General features: G+C 53.9%; 1 protein-coding gene across 2 annotated transcripts; it reads right to left on the reverse strand.

The window, feature by feature from the left end:
- Positions 1-1,608: 1,608 nt before the first annotated feature.
- Positions 1,609-18,257, reverse strand: METTL13 (methyltransferase 13, eEF1A N-terminus and K55). 2 transcript variants are annotated; one of them, XM_074960902.1, is made up of 9 exons: positions 17,972-18,257; positions 15,146-15,899; positions 12,638-12,837; positions 9,556-9,751; positions 6,936-7,100; positions 5,839-5,934; positions 5,041-5,256; positions 3,196-3,327; positions 1,609-2,387 (listed from the first exon to the last, which is right to left on the reverse strand). In XM_074960902.1, the coding sequence occupies exons 1-9, from the start codon at positions 18,122-18,124 to the stop codon at positions 2,113-2,115; spliced, it is 2,187 nt and encodes a 728-aa protein (XP_074817003.1). In that variant the 5' UTR covers positions 18,125-18,257; the 3' UTR covers positions 1,609-2,112. The 2 variants fall into 2 exon arrangements, with proteins under 2 accessions (XP_074817003.1, XP_074817005.1); XM_074960904.1 differs by lacking the exon at positions 5,839-5,934 and having other exon boundaries at positions 1,616-2,387; positions 17,972-18,254.
- Between the last annotated feature and the right edge of the window lie 1,412 nt (positions 18,258-19,669).

Raw genomic sequence — 19,669 nt, forward strand, 5'->3', positions numbered from 1 at the left:
TCCCTTCTGCTGCAGAGGCCATTGCCCCACTTTTGCAGGGGTCAGGTACCAGCACGCTCCCTTAGCCCTAAATTCATTTCTCACCCACGCAGTATTAACCCAGAGGGGTCAGTCTCAGGGCTGGTGGCTAGATACCCTCCTTTCCCATAGAGGTGAAAGCTCCAGAGACCTAGAGCAGAAGGGGCGGATGGCACCTGAGTCTACGAGAGGTCTATGCAAAATGGCCTTTGGGCTGGTGCCGAGTCCTTACGCAATCACACCTGCCATCCTGGCTTAGGGCCTAGGATGGGTAGGAACAGCCCCTGAGGGGGAGGCAGCATTGGTGCTAGCAGGAAGGGGCTGACAGGCCATGGGAGTGAGCACCATGGGCTCTGCCAGCAATCGCAGGGGAATGACTGGGTACTAGGCTGATGTAGGGGCAGGGATTAGGTGGCCGTTGTAGCCTGGAGGTCCTTCATTGGGCACCAACCTCCTTCCAAGGGGTGCCTTAAGGTGGACCAGAGAGCCAACCAAGAGCACAGCGTGCTGGGGTAGGGCTTGCAGATTCCTGGCCCTGGCAAGTTGGTGCTATTTGAGTTTTGTCTTTAGTACTAAGTGAAATGAGTTTTGATGTGTCTGTTTCTCAGGGCTACAGGGGCATGATTTCCCCTTCTGAGTCGCATCTGCCTGCAGCCCCAGGCTTTGACCTGGGCAGATCTCCCAGGGCCAGCAGTACTGGGTATGTTTCACACCTGGAAAGGATGCCCCCAGGCAAAGCACCAGTGGAGCAGGAACCCTGGTGCTAACTCAGGCAGTAACATCTCTCCTGCAGCAGCTGCACTGAGCCAGCTCCTGTGCTGGAAAAAGGGCAAAGGTTTAGGAGAGATACAAAGTGCTCAGACAGGTGACCATCACTGAGCACTGTTCCGAGAAGGAAGAGGTGGAAGAGCAAGCGTGTGCTTACATTACAAGGCAGGTGTTTACATTCAGGCCAGCCTAGTTCAGCACACTGAGTTCTCCTTCACGTCTCATCCCACAAAACACCATTAAGGTTACTATGGACTGTTCAACCTAGCTGTGCTCTAGCCCAGAGGTAGCTGCAGTGTGACACTGATCCTCAGACTGTCAAAAAGCTTGTTTTTCCTGGAAGGCACAGGAGGACATACCGATATTGGCTGAGAGCATTTTTAAAGACATCAGATGTCCATCACATGCTTTGTGGTTGCAGCCACTGCAGTACAAACAGATCCATGCAGGACCCAATTCTAACACCCTTACAGAGTGGAGACTCCCTCTGATTTAAGTGGGAGAGAGCCCTGCAGGCCGGAGGAGCTCAGAGCTGGGCCTAGCTCTTTCTCAGATCCTACCTATTCATCTAGGGTCAGAGAAAATTGTGGGGAGCATGGGCCAGCTGACAGGAGAGCTGGGGTGAGAGTGTACAAATGCCAGGCAGGGCGAGTGACAAGACTGTACATTGGTGAGTCAGGCGGACAGACACAGGAGACAGGTGGGATTTGGAATCAGAGACCCAGACAGCCCCCTTTTGTAAGTGGGACTTCCTCGCTTTTCCCCAGCCTACCAGCTTTGGCCCCCACGTTCCCACCCTTCATGCTAGCCGCCTACTCCACACCCAAGGCCCTGTTTCCCCAATTCTACATCTGCCAAAGAAAAAGACCTTTATTTTAAAAGCAGAGAGCGGGGGAGGCTCCCGTGGCAAACACCCAGGGCTGGCGCCCAGGGGACTGGCCTCCACAGCAATAAGGAGCCAAAGTAGTAGAGCTAGACCAGGCCCCACTCCCCTAAGCAGCTGGCACACAGCCACTCAGAGAAGGAAAAGAACTTTTCACACCATTCGCTGCTGCCTAGAGACCCTTCGGTCCTTTCACTATGGCTGGCAGCCCCCCTTTTTCCCCCAGAGGGAGGTTTTCCCTTCCAGGATCCTGCCTCCCTTCTGACAGGCTGCTCGAGATGCACCATTCTAGCCCTAGCAGCCGGGAGGAGCATGTGTGTGAGGTGCTGGGGGGCGCCGCTCTTCACTCGCAGTGTTTACAGTCAGACGGCACAACTGCCTTCAGCTCCTCTCTCCAGACAGAGAGCACAGGCGGGTAACCCAGGCGAGGCAGAACGTCCCTCTCACACGATCTCCACTGCCTTCAGCATGTCCGACAGGATGTAGGAGCTGTCCCATGCTCGGCCGGGCCTCCTCAGCGTCCTCTCCAGGGTCCTACCCATCTCCACAAGCTCCGGGGCAGCCAGCTTCCCCTCGGGGTGCGGCTGGCAGAACAGGATTTCGTTGACCTCCCCCTCGATCCTCCGGGCGTACAGCAGGGGGAAGACCTCCTTGAGGGTGGCCATAACCGAGTCTTTGAGCAGGGAGTCTCGGCACACCAAGTTGACCACAAAGACGCCTGGAGCAAGGGGAAAAGAGACCCGAGAACACAGGCACGTTTGGAACTGGAGTGATCAGTAGCAACCTGCCTCACCCTACTCCCCAATCCTCCACACCAATAGAGGCGCTGCTAGGGGACTACAGATTCCAGCAGGCTGAGCTCCAACTGGAGCCAAGCAGCCAGGCATGCTGGAACCCACGGTCTCCCAGCAGCACGGCCAGGCTTGCAGCCTCAGTCTCTCCATTTATGCCCATTAGGTGCAGCTCCTGAATTAACAGCCAGAAGGTGCCACGGCCCTCGTCTGGGTAAAGCTTGAGAGCACCAGCACCGAACGTCAAGTGGGTGAGAGTCCTGGCACACAGCGCAAACAAAGAGAGGCCCCTGCAAAGCAGCCATGGGCCTGGAGCTAGTTAGCAGCTGACTCCAGTGTCTAACAGAGAGCTCCCATTGCTGTCGCTAATGCCAGCGAATCACTGAACATACATAAGGCCATCCCGCCATCCCTCATCGCCCCTTCCTCCATGAGCAGATCCACTGGTATCAGCAGACCCGCTCATGGAGCAAGGTGCTAGTCATCCTGGGGTGGGAGGGCATTACAATCTGACCCGCACTGCCCTGTACATCCATTGAGTGGCTCCATCTGCCTCACCAACGTTATTCGCTCTGTTTTACAGAGTGGGGCTGAGCCACAGAGGTTGCTCTGCCACTGAGTGGCAGAACCAGGCACAGAACCCAGGGATCCTGCCACCCAGGGCCGAGCTTTCACCACTAGGGACACGCTTGCTCTCTTCAGCGCATGTGAGGCTGTCGGACAGCCTTTCCGTACCTTCTGGTGCCAGGATGGTTCTAACCTTCTGCAGGAAGGCCATTTCCACAAAGGCCGGCGGCGGGCAGCTCATTCCCAGCGTGGGATCCTTGCTGTCTACATCAAACATGACAGCATTGTACCGGACTGGTGCTGCAGAAGAAGAACAGCCCAGTTAGCATCCCCAAAGAGCAAGGAAGCAATAGCGTTGGATGAGCCAAGCACTGCTCACTGCCATAGTCACTGTGCGAGTGGCTGAGATAAAAGGTGGAAGGTTAAAAGATTCTTTTGCCATTTGCACAGCAGCTTCCATCCAAGGCTCTATGAATGACACTTGCAGGAGTCTTCTCCCCTTCCACAGAAACGCAGCCACCTCTGGAGTGGGCATGGCAGCTGCTCAGCAATTAACAGAGGAAGCAAAGAACACTGTGTCACACTGGAACTACAGGCAGCCAGACTGGAATTTGGCACCAGGCCAGGAGATCTTTAAATGACCACGAGTGGTCATGCTGCCCATTAGACATCTTGCCAGAAAGACCCCCCCAACGCCAGGCAGTGGCATTAATTCAGCAGGGACTGGGGAAAGAATGCAACCAATGACGCAAAACCACCACTTTCTCCAGCATTGGGTTCTCTTTGGAGGTCTCCCATCCACATACCAACAAAGGATGACTCTACTTAGCTTAGGAGGCTGAAAAGGTCATAGCTCATGATGCTAATGGCTGCAGGTGGAAGAGAATTAGATATCCTTCCACACCTTGCTAATGGCACCTCAGCTCACGCGTGTTACATACAAATTAAATGGCTGATAGGTAAAGCAGTGATGGGCTGGCGTGGAGGCGTAGGCGCTAGAGCACCCACGGGGAAAAGTTGGTGGGTGCGCTGCACCCACCGGCAGCCAAGCTCCCCACCCCACGCCCACCTCATCTCCGCCTCTGCCTCCTCCCCGCCGTGTCCCTGCTCCTCCACCTTCCTCCCAGTGCTTGCCACCACCAAACAGCTGTTTGACAGCTTAGCAAGCTCCAGGAGGGAGGGGGGAGGAGCGGGAATGTGGCATGCTCAGGGGAGGAGAAGAGGCGGGGCTGGGACAGGGATTGACCTCCTAAGGTCCTTTCCAACCCTGATATTCTATGATTTGGGGAAGGAGTCAGAATAGGGAGGGGACGGAGTTGGGGTGGGGGCAGAGGAAGGTCAAGCACCCACCAGTGCAAGCAGAAGTTGGCGCCTATGCATGGGGGGACTGGGCGGAGGAGAGAGAGGTGGGATGGCTCAGAATGGAAGAGAACCTCACCAGAAGACACTTTTGGGTGGGGAGTAGGGGAATCAACAAGAAAGGGATGGGTATGAGTCAGAGTTGAGGTAACACATCATCGGATCTCTCTTCTCACCACCTCACAGGGCACTACCTTAGTGGGATCTCCCGAACTGTGAAGATTCTCCCCGTCCCCTCGCCCTATCCCTGTGGGGTACAAAGCTAACCAACTGCAAGGAGCTTGGAAGATCGGCATTGGGGTTGCTGCGCTCAGGGTCCAGAATCAAGGGGAGTACTCAGCACTGCTCAGCAGTGACCCTGGCTAGCAGCTACAGGTGTGGAACCGATACCATCCCCTCACGGCATTCGAGAGTAGGGAGGCGGGATTGGTGGAGCCTCAGGGATGCATCAGGGGAGGGATAGCTCAGTGGTTTGAGCATTGGCCTGCTAAACCCAGGGTTGTGAGTTCAATCCTTGAGGGGGCCATTTAGGGATCTGGGGCAAAAATCGGGGATTGGTCCTGCTTTGAGCAGGGGGTTGGACTAGATGACCTCCTGAGATCCCTTCCAACCCTGATATTCTATGATCAGTCTGCAGGGACCCTTGCCCATTACCTGCCGCTGCTGCCAGGTTGGCCACGTAGTCCAGGCCATCCGAAATGTGAACCTTCATCCTGTCGCCTTGGGAAAAGCCGAACCACCGGGTAGCCACCTCCAGCATGGAGGGGTCGATTTCAACCGCCTCAACGTGGGACTGGCAGAAATAGTCGTGGATGAAGAGAGGCAGGCTGCCCCCGCCCAGCCCGATCACCAGCACTGAGAGCCTGGCTCCTGCAAGTGGGAAGCAAGCTGGGAAATTAACTGCCTCCATGCTGTCCCCTCCAGGCCAGCGTGGGAGAAGAACACTATGCTCACATTCCACGCACCATTGCATCTGGGGTCCCTGGGGTAGACCTTGGGCATGGAAGTGGCTTCCTCTTCATCCATCGCAGTCCCTGGGTCCCCACTATCTAAAACACACACCTCTAACCCTTTTCCTCCTGCAGCTGGGTTTAGTTCGCTCTCTGCTGCTCCAGACATCCCCTCCCCACCTGCGCCATCTCCTCCTTGAGTGGATTTAGCTAGCAAGTTTTCAGAGGGGAATTTTTCATTTTAATACCGGCCACATCTGGCCCTCCAGCTGCACACTGGGGTCCCTGTGGCGTCCAGAAACCAGCCTCCTCGCCTCTTTTCCCTCTGTTTCAGGGCGAGAACAAAGCTGATCGACAGCGGGCGACTGTCCAGGGAAATTCTGGGAACTTGGCTCCTATGGAAGCTACACATGTAACAGGGATGTGCACGTCAGGGAAGTTCAGGGCAGTCGGGGGACACCTGCCCGGCACCTTGTGATCCCCGTTGCTGTCGCTGACTTACTGGCCAGGGGGTAGAGTTGCTTTTGCTCAGCTCTTGGTATCCTGAGACAGCAGCAGCCTTTTCCAGAGGTTGTGGCTGCCCACTGGCCATAGGCTGCTGAATAGGAACACAAGGTAGTGCTCAGGATAGCGAGTGAGCAATAGAGCCAGGCAGACAGCAGCAGGCACCAGGCCACCGCCCTCATCTCAGACAATGCAACCTACCGGGCCCTGAAACTCCCCTGGCTTTGCAATACCAAGCAGCCATGGCTGGCTGGGCATGGGTGCTGGGCCTGGGACGTACACGACGCCTGCTAGGAATGTGCTGAAGCCACGCTGCTTGTTTCGCTTACTGACCTCACCAGTCTTTTAAACCGGCTCTGTAGCGACAGGCGGTGAGCGCCCTAACCCAGAGCACCAGGAGACGCCAGGGCTAGCGCCCAGTCCCCCCGCCCAGCCAGAAGCACCAACCCAACATCCCCCAGTTACCCATCCACCAGACTGGAAATCCAGTCCAAGGAGCTTCCCACTGACCAATAGTGCTTGGCGCTCCTCCAGGGCCTGCCACAGGAGGATCTCAAAGCGCTTGGTGAGCTTGAGCTAGCAGAGCTTCCCCTCCCTTCCAGCAGGACGTGGGCAAGTGTCGTCCTTGCCGCTTTACAGACAGGGGAGCTGGGGCACAGACACATCAACCCATACGCACTCGGTGTCAGCGCCAGGAACAGAAACCAGGAATCCATAGTCCAAGGCTCCTGCTCTAACCAGTAGCCTCCACAGCCACTCCATACCAAAACTGACGTGTGCCGATTCTGAAGCACCTTTCATGCTGGGGGAGGCTACAGCACTTTCCATGCTGTGTCCAGATGGCACCAGAGACTCACCCCCACCTCTGGGATAGGGAGAGGACACAGACGGACTAGCACCAGCGGCAGCCAGAGAGGAGTCCCTGGGCCCGCCCTGCCATTCGGTCACTGATGGAGATACTTTCCCCCCCCACCTTAGGTGCCCCTGACTCTGAGTTGACTAGATCAGGTACAAGTGCAGGGAAGACTTGTATTAGGGACTTGCCCTCTCCTGTGGCGGGGGAGTGTCATTTCTCTTAGCTCGTGAGCCTCGCACCTGGTAGGAGCTCAGGATTTCTCAGCAGAGCCAGTCCTGCAACCATGGCCTTATGGTGTTCACAGCAGAGGTAGCTCCGGTCAATGGCCTGGCCAGCTGACTCTGGGGGGGCCTCGGTGGAGCCAGACGTCTGTTTCTTCTTGTCCTTCTTCCGCTTCTTCTGACCTGAACAACACAGTAGAGATTAGCCAGATGCCCAGGCAGACATGCAGAGGGGCTGGCACACCCGACATGCGCTGGGGACAACAGCACATATCCTTGGGGGAGGGAGGTCGCTAAGTCCCCATGTGGCAATGCAGAAGTTTGGAGAAGGGCTCGTTTTATTCTGCTGTATCCATTAGGGGTTCCTCTTATGGTCAGACTGTAGCTAGGTTTTCAAAGGGGCTGGATGATCTCTCCCCATTCCCCAAGCCCGCAGTCCTCCCTCTGGCTGTGGTTAACTCCGTTTGCTGCTCCCTTTCCAACATTTCAAACAGACACCCACCAGCCTGCGCTCCTGGAGCCCCACACCCACCGACCTCTGATATCAGCCTCGCTCCCCTCTAGTCTATACACGTCATCTCCAGACTCTCCCACCTCCCCTGCAGCACGGACTCCATCCCCCAAGTCCCTTCCTGCCTGGGAAAAACCATTTCTGATCACTTGTTCACTGGCAGCTAAGACTTCAAGGGTAGCTGCCAACAGGAAAACATGGGGTGTGGCCTCATTCTCTCCTATCAATTCAACCGGGACCTTGTGGCTGCTGTGATTGGCCTGAGGTACTGTTGTGTCAACATTTATCAGTTTTACTCTCTTGTTCTCAGCATGTCGGAGTCTCCCTCGTCCTTCAGTTTTGTCCTTCCCTTAATGAATTAAAATGCTGCTCCTGGCAGCTGAGAGATGGTGTCAGACCTAAGACGACAATCCATCTTTCTCAAGTCCCACTGAGCATCTAACAGATCAGTAATATTCAGATTGGGACTCTACATCAGGTCATTGTGAAGACCGCCAGCCTTGCTCAGCTGAAGGAGGAGGTGGTGGTGGAGGAATGGTTTAGAGGCACCACTAGGAGCACTGAGAAAGAATTAAGAAGAGGAAAACACAGGATGAACACTAGAAAACGTTTCCTCACAGCAAAAGGTGCAGGATTGGATTGTGGGCTAATCTGCTATTTACTCTAGTTTAAACCTGCAAGTGCCCCATGCCGCAGAGGAAGGTGAAAAAACCCCAGTCACTGTTAGTGTCACCCAGGAGAAAATTCCTTCACTGCCCCAAATATGGTGATCAGTTAGACCAGGGGTTGCCAACCTGAGCCTGAGGAGGAGAATTTACCAATGTACATTGCCAAAGAGCCACAGTAATAGGTCAGCAGCCCCCCCTGCATTAGCTCCCCCCACCCCCGCTCCCAGCGCCTCCCACCCACCGGCAGCCCCACTGATCAGCACCTCCCCCTCCCTCCCCGCACCTTCTGATCAGCTGTTTCGTGGTGTGCAGGAGGCTCTAGGGGGGAGGAGTGAGGGTATGGCAGGCTCAGGGGAGGGGGCAGGAAGGGGTGGAGTGGGGGCAGGGCCTGTGGCAGAGCCAGGGGTTGAGCAGCGAGCACCCCCTGGCACATTGGAAAGTGGGGCTGGAGCTACAGGCGCCAAGAGTTGGGACCTATACAAGGAGCCGCATCTTAACTTCTGAAGAGCCGCATGTGGCTCCGGAGCCACAGGTTGGCCATCCCTGAGTTAGACTCTGATCATGTGGGCAAGACTCACCAGGCAGACACCTGGGAAAGAATTCTCTGTGGTAACTCAGAGCCCTCCCCATCTAGTGTCCCTCTCTGGCCGCTGGAGATATTTATTAATAGCAGATGGGTCATTGTAGGCAACCTCATCATACCATCCCCTCCATAAATGTATCAAGCTCAGTCTTGAAGCCAGTTAGGCTTTTTTCCCCCCACTGCTCCCCTTGGGAGGCTGTTCCAGAACTTCTCTCTTCAGATTGTTAGAAATCTTTGCCTAATTTCAAGCCTAGACTTGTTGGTGGCCAGTTTACATCCATTTGCTCTTGTGCCAACACTAGCCCTTAAATACCAGGGAGGGAGAGTTATCTCCCCATAGCCTTCATTTTGTTAGGCTAAACAAGCCAAGCTCTTTGAGTCTCCTCTCATAAGGTAGGTTCTCCATTACTCTGATCATCCTAGCAGCCCTTCTCTGCACCTGTTCCAGTTTGAATTCATGTTTCTTAAACATGGGACACCAGAACTGCACAGTATTCCAGATGAGGTCTCACCAGTGCCTTGCATAATGGTATTAACACTTCCCCATTTCTACTGGAAATGCCTTGCCTGATGCATCCTACGACTGCACTAGCCTTTTTCACAGCCACATCACATTGATGGCTTATAGTCATCCTGTGATCAACCAATACACCCCGATCTTTCTTCTCCACAGTGGGCCCCCTCGGATGAGCTAGACGTCACTCAGTGTGGTTGTTCCATTTACTCTCATGATATGCTCCCATTGCTTCCAATCTGCTTATTGCTGCCCAGAGCCATCCAACAGCTCCTGGGTCTACTGCAACTCTTCACAGCCCTTTACTGTGCTGCCCAAGCCCTGAGAATCTTTCCCAAATCCCTAGGCCCAAGTTTACACACCTCTAGGGGCTGCACTGGACAGCAGCCTGGCTTCCGACTGTACCACGTTCCTGTTGCTGAGGAAGATGAGCCGCCGGAAGTAGCACATGTTGTCCCCTTTCACGTCTTCGATGAGATATTCCCCGCTCATGGCGCTGGTGTCCCGGTGCTGAATGGTACGGACCCCAATGTCCCCCCCTACAGAGAGAAACGGCACCTGGGGGAGAAAGAAAAGCAATGGGGAAAACTAACTCACACAGGAGACACCAGAGACTTTCCAGAAAGAACCAGAGGAAGAACCCAGAGACCGCAATAGGAAAATAGCATTACGAACACAAGGCAGTTTGTTGTTCTAATCAGAGTTGTGCAAACTCCCACCTGCAATCCCTGTCTAGGCTGACTGGAGACCAAGGCAACAGCACTGCAACCCAGCTCAGCGGGCCCCCATATAGCATGATGGTCCAGTGGCTGTTTGGATACAGATTCTGATGGGTTCAGAGCTTGGCTTTCAGGCCAAAGCAAGGATCTGGTTTGATTTTCAGTGGTGCCAAAATAAATAAATCAAAAAATCAAATGCTCTTTTAAGATTGTTGTCCAATTTGTCAAGATTCTTAGGAGATCAGTTGTTCTCATGAGAATTCTCACGTCTTGGCTAGAAACCTCATGAACAATTTCAGCTGCCCCAGAACCAGACCTGGTACCAGATCTGCAGGGGCAGGTCCAACCCTGGGGATTTTAATCTGATTTCCCACATCTACTGAAATCTGAAAGGCTGACAGATCATAGAATCCAGTTTTGCCTGGTCTCCTGTACTTTTGCCTTTAACAGGAGACCGGCAGAACAGTTTCAAAGAGTCACAGAAATCTAGGACTGGAAGGGACCTTGATAGGTCGTCTAGTCCAATCCCCTGCACTGGGGTAGGACAAAGTATTATCTAGACCATACCTGACAGGTGTTTGTCTAACCTGTTCTTAAAACCTCCAAAGATGGAGATTCCACAACCTCTGTAGGTAATTTATTTCACTGCTTAACTACCCTGACAGTTAGGAAGCTTTTCCTAATGTCTAACCTAAATCTCCCTTGCTGCATTTTAAGCCCATTGCTCCTTGTCCTGTCCTCAGTGGATAAGGAGAACAATATATCACCCTCCTCTTTCTAACAACCTTTTACATAGTTGAAGACTATTATGTCTCTCCTCAGTCGTCTCTTCTCCAGACTAAACAAACCCATTTTTTCCAACCTTCCCTTGTAGATCATGTTTTCTAGACCTTTAATCATTTTTGTTGCTCTTCTCTGGACTTTCTCCAATTTGTCCACATCTTTCTTGAAGTATGGTGCCCAGAACTTGACACAACACTCCAATTGAGGCCTTTTCAGTGCTGAGTAGTAGTAGAATTAGTCTTTCACATTAAGGCAGATTTGTCTGCTATATGTAGATGGCCTGTTTGACTTACTTCTTGTGTCTTGCTTACAACACTCCGAGTAACATATCCCAAAATGAGGTTCGCTTTATCTGCAACAGTGTTACCTTGTTGACTCATATTGAGTTTATGATCCACTATAACCCCCAGATCCCTTTCTGCAATACTCCTTCCTAGGCAGTAATTTCCCATTTTGTATTTGTGCAATTGATTTCTTCTTCCAAGTGGAGTACTTTGCATTTGTCCTTATTCAATTTCATCTTATTTATTTCAGACCATTTCTCCAGTTTGTCAAAATCATTTTGAAGGACAGGTTTAGAATTCAAAGCGCCTGCAAAAAAATCCCCTTTGGTATCATCCAAAAATGTTGTCAGTGCATTGTCTATGCCATTATCCAAATCATTTATGAAGACACTGAATAGAACTGGATCCAAGATAGATCCCCGTTTGACCTGCTAATACTGAAAAAGGCACAATAAACCATTCTACGCCTCCTCTTAGGAAGTCAAGCTGAACCAGATGCATCTTAGGAACTGGAAGGATATTTGCCGTAGGAAGTGGAGGATATCAGGGGAGGGTGAGGAGCAGAAAAGTTTGTGTGGCATAGTAGCTTGGCCAGTGTTTTCACCACTGTTATCAAGTCACGGCAAGAATACATGTTTTATGAGTTGCTGAATGGTTCAGTCCTCAGCGAGGTGGGGAGAAAGCTGCAGAAAGAAACAGGAAGGCGGAAGAGACTCAGGCCAGTATTTGCAAATAGGGCAAGTGGTTTTGGGTGCCCAACTTGAGATGCCCTCCCTATAAAAATCAGGCCCCGTTGGGGTATCTGAAGTTGAGGCCCTCAAATTAAGGCATCCAAAAATCACAGCCTAAAGGAATGAAGTGACTGGAGCTCGCGTGGGGAGGAGAATAAAACAGCAGTTAGATACTGGGCTGAATTAAGCCTCAGAGCTGAACCCCTCCCTTGACTGGAACCAGATCCAATTTTGCAATTGGAGCCCACTTCCAGCTGAAAGGAAACTATGACTGCACAGAGAGATGGAAGGCAACAGAGAGCAGCAGGATGCCCTGAAGTAGGAGCTAGAGCAGGGGCGGGCTAACCTTTTGGCCTGCGGGCCACATCAGGTTTCTGAAATTGTATGGAGGGCTGGTTAGGAGAGGCTGTGCCCCCCCAAACAGCCAGGCGTGGCCCAGTCCCCGCACCCCTCTCCCCCCCAACCTCCCTCCCCCCCCACCCCCGGGACCCCGGCCCCATCCAACCCTCCAGTTCCCTGACCGCCTCGGAACCCCTGCATGCCCCCTGCCACCCCATCCAACCCCCCACCTTCCTGACTGGTGGTACCCCTGCCCCCATTCAACCCCCCTGTTCTCTGCCCTCTGACTGCCCCAACCCCTATCCACACCCTCGCCCCTGACCACCACCCCGAACTCCCCTGCCCTCTATCTAACACCCCCGTGCTCCCTGACCCCTTACCGGGGTAGGGGGAGGGGAATAGCAGAGGAGGGGCCGGGGGCTAACCTGCCGGGCCAGGAGCTCAGGGGCCAGGCAGGAGATGTGGCCCACAGGACATAATTTGCCCACCTCTGAGCTAGAGTCTGGTTATGGAGGTGTGGGGCACAGGCTGGGTTTGCAGCTCTGCCCAAGGAGATGCCTGAACACAGCTGCTGGAAACAGCACTTACTTGCTGCTGGGATGGAAGACCGGGTGGTGCCAGCTCCATCACCTTCCCTGACAGCTCTGCCTGGATGCCTTCCATCCCTTTGTAGTGCTGATCTCTGTGCAGCGCCACCATTATCAGCCGCCTGAAGCCTGCGCTGGCAGCCAGCTGCTTCCGACCCGCCTCTGTTCCAAAGAGCCACTCGGTCTCTCTGCCCTGCGGTACTGGAGAAAGGGGTTGCGGTCAGCAGAGCAGAGACCACGGTGGCAAAAACGGATGGTGCTAGAAGTACAGTGCTACCTATGTATCTTAGCCTGCAGCCAAAGCAGCTGCCCTCATCTCTAATGCAGATAAGCTCCAGAACACAGTATGTCTGTGCTGCTTGGATCGAGATGGAGCTGGTACACAGCGTGCTCCTGTTATACTGAGGACAATGACAACTGCAATCTTCTCCAGATTTGACAAATTAGATGCAGTCCCATGGCCCTGAAAGCTGCCAATACACCCCTTGACTGAATCCATTTTGGATGCCCCTTCCTCCAACACATTCATAACACAAAGGCTTGACTGCATTGCAGGACTGTGTATCTAGAGTCTGTGCTAATGAAACAAGAAGACTTAGCACTCCTCTGGATCTCATCCAGTTGTAGATTCCAAAGCACTTGGAAAGTGGAGCAAGTATCTGCCCCATATTTATGAACAGGACAGTTGAGATGCAGTGTGGTTAATTGGTCACACAATGAGTCAGAGATGGTAACAAACTCCAGGAATCCCAACTCTCAGCCCTGTGCGCTGGACTACATTGCCTCCTTGGATGAAAATCAAACAGGCCATCTATTATTGTTATTGTCTAGCAGACAAATCTGCCTTACTAATGTGAAAAGTTAATTCCACTACTGGTAACAGGTTGGAAGAGGGCAATTGAAGAAATACTAAAAATGCACTAACCAGTGTGACCTGCTTTGTGTGTGGCTAAGAAGAGGGGAGGTTTCTGCATTCTGTTAAGGAGGCTTGGATTTCATACACTGAAATCTCAGTCAAATGGTTTTTGTTTTGTTTTTTTAATAGCAGAGCGCTCTCAAATTCAAGGAAGAAGCTACCTCAGAGCTCCTGCTGATCCTAAGGAAGCCAGCAGTTTGTACACACGATAAATACCATACACATGCATCCACCAAGGAAAGGCTAACTGCAGTGAGTGCATTTATGATATTAACACAGAGTAAATTGGTCTATTTAACCTTTACCTGGCAGTAACAACAGGACTGAGCATCACAGAGAAAGTTAGTAACAAACATGTATGAATGTTCCATGATCAGTATCTGCTATTTACTAGGGGGCAGATTCTGCCACCAGAACTCTCAGCTGCTGGTACCTTTTTCCATACGTAGCCTCAATGAAACGAATGGGGCTATTCATAGGGGTAGGGAATAGCTCTTTGGGAAGGTGGCAGAATCAGATCCTACAGGTTAACAGCTGTATCTTGTATTGTGCATTTGCTCTCCGAGCTGATGTAAGGGGCTATCCAGCTATCTCAAGTACCAATAAAATAAAGCCCAGGTGTTCACCAATACAACTTCAGATTACACCGATGGGCACATTTTGGAGATGAAAAATGGGGCAGCTATCCACCCATCTTCATAACCAGTCCCCTATATCAGATTAAGGGTTTGTATCAGGCCACAGCACCACACTGCTTTTTTGGTCAGTGACTGGGCTCTGCCTACACACAATACCATGGCAAGCTAATGTGTCTAGTTCTTTTGCTCCTGGAGACCAAGATTTTCAAAACCGGGTGTCTAAATTTAGGGACTCAGGAGCCTTGAAAGGCATCTTTGATAACTAACTTGATTTTCAGAGTTGCTGAGCAGAGCTGGCCAAAAAAATGGGAATCTTTCTGAAAAAAAGTTTGGATGGGGGGTGGGGAGAGAATTCATCCTGCTTTGGAATGAACTGTCAAAACCATGAGAACTTTTCAGTGGAAGAAATTTAAAGAAAAATTCCATTTCAGGAGAACTGAAACAAAATGTTTCTGGCTTCCTGACCACCCTCACTTGGGAAATCTCAGCCCAGCTGCTGGAGAGTCACTGAGCCTCCCTATCGGCCCACAGCTCTGGGAGCTGGAGAAATGCTGCTCATCCCCAGAACTGGGGGGTGGGGGTACAGGGAAACCTGCCTGTGTTTTGATGAAAGTTTCATCCAGTCTGTGAGAGATTTGGTGAAATATTTCATACCACCAACTTGGCATTTGCCAGCAGAATAAGTTCAGTTGGAAAATCTCTAACTGTCTCTAGTGCTGAGCACCCAGCAACTGCCATGGAAATGAATGGGAGTTGTTGGGTGTCCGGCACTGGTGAAAATCAGGCCTATTTTATACTTAACCAGAGGCTTAAGAGCTTAACTTTAGACACCTGAAATTGTGACCCCTGCTGAAATCAATGGGAGTTTTTCTATGGACTTCAATGGGATCAGGATTTCATCCCTATTTTGAACATCTCAGCTAGAGAAATATCCTCTCGGAGGAGCTGAACTCACTGATGAAGATGGCGAAGTGATTGTTCCGGGAGGCTTTCACTGAGGGGCTGTCCACTACATGCAGAGTGTACCGAGGTTTCCCAGCATCCGCATCACACAGATCCAGGGAGACGTGGCTCGCACTTGGGTTTTTATTCAGCTGGCTGCGCAGCAGAGCATACAGCTGCCTCTCCTTTATTGCCTCGACCAACTGCTCAGCACTCTCCACCCGCACAGGCTTGTCCTGCTCCTCCGTGCAGATCTCGAGGATCTGCAGAACCGAACCAGGGATCTTCTTGAACTTGGTCATGACGTAGACAAAAACAGGCAGAACAAACTGCTGCTTGGCTGCTCCGTCGTCACTGCCAGAGACCTGGTGAACGCGCACCATCCAGCCTTCCCGGGAGAAGTAGCCCACCACCTTCTTCACCACATGGGCCTGGGCCAAGGAGATACACAGGTAACGGCCTCCAACCTGCAGCATCCGGCTAATCTCAGCAAACATCCTGTCCACCCTTTCGAGGGTGGCCTCCTCTTCATCAACCAGTATAGCATCCAGGGTGCCCTTGTCCAATACCACCTGGAACTGAGCGTCCTGGAAATCCATCTGCAGTATGTCCATCTGCAGGTAGCTCATCTTTGGCCTCCTGTGGGCATTCCGCTCCCTCATCTGATTTATCACCACCTCACTGATGTCCACGTTCACAATGTCCTGGTAGCCCATGTCATACATCTGCTCGCTCAGTTCGGAGTTGCCGCAACCCACTACAAGAACCTGAGAAATTTAAAGAGATAATAGTTTTCCTGTGGATACACAGCACAGCCCTGTTTATCCCAACCGATCCCAAAACACACATACACACAAACCCGCCATGAATGCTCACTAACCAACACTCTGGGATCTTGCGATAAATATACTACAGCGGGAGTCACCACACAGAAAGGAGGCATTCAACACGTACATGTTAAACACACACACACATGCAGGAATCCCTTCCCCACCACTGCACTATAGCTGCATCCGGGTGGAAGACACCATCTGATGACTAATGCACAGCAACTAGTAAACTCGAGTGGATGTAACCTGGACTGCACATGGAATTCAGGGAGACAGGATGTGATTATCTGAGCTAGATTTTAGCTAGAATAAGGGGAGCCATACCCCATCTCTTTTGAGAAGTGCTGTGAAATCATTTATGACCACAAGTGGTCATGATCTTGGTTTTATCTACTGGTCACCATCTCCAACACCAGGCTGGGCCATTAGCTTAGCACTAGGCTATGGGGAGATACTGGCCTGGATAAGCTGAGCATCCATGAGATTACCTGTCAAGCTGCCTCCCTACTCACAGATCCACATCCAATCAAGCAAGTAGTATTTGGAGTCTCCTATTCTGGGATGGATCTGGCATATGTTTTAGGCTTTGAGCCACCCGACTGTAACACTGGGCTGTGAATCAAAGAAATCTTCTGTCCTCAGCACATAGGAGATCAGCCCAGCCCAGCTCCTGCCTATACCTCTTCACATGCCCATATGAAGCCTGCCCTAAGAGAATCAGAATCATAGAAACGTACGGCTGGAAGGGACTTTGAGAAATTATTAAGGCCAGCCCCCTGCACTGAGGCAGGACCAAGTAAACCTAGACACTCCCTGACAGATGTTTGTGTAACCTGTTCTTAGAAACCTCCAATGATGGGGATTCCACAACCTTCCTTGAAAGCCTATTCCAGCCCTTAACTACCCTTAGAGTTAGAATATCTAACCTAAACCTCTCTTGCTACAAATTAAGCCCATTACTTGTTGTCTTTCCTTCACTGGACATGGAGAACAATTGATCCCTGTCTCCTTTATAAGAGCCTTTAACATACTTGAGGACCATCATCAGATTTCACACCCTCCACCCTCATCCTTCTTTTCTCAGGGCTGAACATACCCCTTTAACCGCCCCCCCCCCCAAACAAAAAACAAAACAACTCACACCTTTCTTCATAGGTCAAGTTTTCAAAACTTATTTTTGTTGCTCTCTTCGGAACTTTCTCCAGTTTGTCCACATCTTTCTTAAAGTGTGGCACCCACACAGTACTCCAGTTGATGCCTCACCAGTACCAACCAGAGTGTGACAATTACATCCTGTGTCTTACATACAGTGCTTTGCCTGACGTGTCCCAGAACAACATTAACCTTTTCTGCAACTACATCAGATCCAATTTGTGATTCTACTACAACCCCAGATCCTTTCCAGCAGCAGCACTGCCCAGACGGTTATTCCCCTTTTTATAACTGTGCATTTGATTTTTCCTTCCAAAGTGCAGCACTTTTCACGTGTTTTATTGACTTCCATCCTGTTGAACTCAGGTTGCTCTGAATTCTAATCCTGGCCTACCCAGTGCCCCTATCCCTACTTGCTTGGTGCCAGCCACCAACGTTACAAGCAGGCCCTCCCCTGCGTTACCCAAGCGGCTAATGAAAACTTTGGCACGGGACCCAGGACCAACCCTGGCTGGCAGGACCCCCCCAGACATGCACCCTCCAACGGGCCAGCGAGCCCGTGACACCCACTCTCTAGGTGAAAAGAAAAGGAGTACTTGTGGCACCTTAGAGACTAACCAATTTATTTGAGCATAAGCTTTCGTGAGCTACAGCTCACTTCATCGGATGTACTCTCTGGGTGCGACCCAGTGGTGCCCCCGCCTGGCAGCGATTTCACCCACTCCCGCTTCCTTGGGCTGCTTCTGACCCTACCCGGGGGGCCTATGACCTAATAGAATCAGGGGAGTCGCGAACGCGCTCTACCCTTCGGCCCGGGCCCCACCCAACGGAGGCGCCCCCGGCCGCCCCGCACTCACCTTGTCTCGGGGACGCACGTACTTGTGCAGCGCCGCGCACAGCTCCAGGTACCCGCCGTACCACTCGAAGGCGCGCGGCCCGCGCTGCTGGAAGAAGCGCTCCCAGTACTGGGCCGAGGCGAAGTCCCGCGCGGTGCGGGGCAGCAGAGCCATGGCGCAGGTAGGGGGCGTCACGCCGGGCCGGGCCGGGCCGGGCCTGACCGTCCCGCCTCGCCCCGCCCCCTGACGGACAGACGCACTGCAGACCCGAACCCGAGGCTGTTCCCACGTGCGCCCGTGCTGCCCCCACAGTGCAGTCCTTGAACGTTGCTATGCTACGTCCGTGTTCGGAGCCTGCTCATTGGGCCGCTCCTCCGCACACCGACGTCCCAGCTCATTGGTTGCCTCTTTTTTCCAGCTTTCTTCCCATTGGCTCGTTACCTCCCCCACTTCAGTGTGTGTTGTTTGAACTTTGACAGGGAGGCGAGTACTCGAATAGGGCCCCTGCAGGGTGGGGATCGCGGGACAGGGCGCTGGGAAGCGGGGAGGGGGGGGGATCGGGGACAGGGCGCTGAGAGGCGGGGAGGGGGGATCGCGGGACAGGGCGCTGGGAGGCGGGGAGGGGGGGTCGGGGTCAGGGCGCTGGGAGGCGGGCGAGGGGGGGGATTGCGGGACAGGGCGCTGGGAGGCGGGCGATGGGGGGATCGCGGGACAGGGCGCTGGAGGCGAGCGAGGGGGGATCGGGGACGGGGCGCTGGGAGGCGGGCGATGGGGGGATCACGGGACAGGGCGCTGGGAGGCGGGGAGGGGGGATGGGGACAGGGCGCTGGGAGGCGGGAGGGGGGATCGCAGGACAGGGCGCTGGGAGGCGGGAGGGGGGATCGGGGACAGGGCGCTGGGAGGCGGGCAAGGGGGGATCGGGGACAGGGCGCTGGGAGGCGAGCGGGGGGGGATCGCAGGACAGGGCGCTGGGAGGCGGGGAGGGGGGATCGGGGACAGGGCGCGGGGAGGGGGGGATCGGGGACAGGGCGCTGGGAGGCGGGGAGGGGGAGGATTGCGGGACAGGGCGCTGGGAGGCTGGTGAGGGGGGGGATTGCGGGACAGGGCGCTGGGAGGCGGGCGATGGGGGGATCACGGGACAGGGTGCTGGAGGCGGGCGAGGGGGGATCGGGGACAGGGCGCTGGGAGGCGGGCGATGGGGAGATCACGGGACAGGGCGCTGGGAGGCGGGCGAGGGGGGATCGGGGACAGGCGCTGGGGGGCGGGGAGGGGGGATCGGGGACAGGCCGCTGGGAGGCGGGGAGGGGGGATCGCGGAACAGGGTGCTGGGAGGCGGGGGGGGGATCGGGGACAGGACGCTGGGAGGCGGGGAGGGGGGATCGGGGACAGGGCGCTGGGAGGCGGGAGGGGGGATCGCGGGACAGGGCGCTGGGAGGCGGGGGGGGGGATCGCGGGACAGGGCGCTGGGAGGGGGGATCGTGGGACAGGGCGCTGGGAGGCGGGGAGGGGGGGATCCCGGGACAGGGCGCTGGGAGGCGGGCGAGGGGGGATTGCGGGACAGGGTGCTGGAGACGGGCGAGGGGGGATCGGGGACAGGCGCTGGGGGGCGGGGAGGGGGGATCGGGGACAGGGCGCTGGGAGGCGGGGAGGGGGGATCGCGGAACAGGACGCTGGGAGGCGGGGAGGGGGGATCGGGGACAGGGCGCTGGGAGGCGGGAG

This window comes from Natator depressus, chromosome 8 (assembly GCF_965152275.1).
Source record: "Natator depressus isolate rNatDep1 chromosome 8, rNatDep2.hap1, whole genome shotgun sequence".
Classification (NCBI taxonomy): domain Eukaryota; kingdom Metazoa; phylum Chordata; order Testudines; family Cheloniidae; genus Natator; species Natator depressus.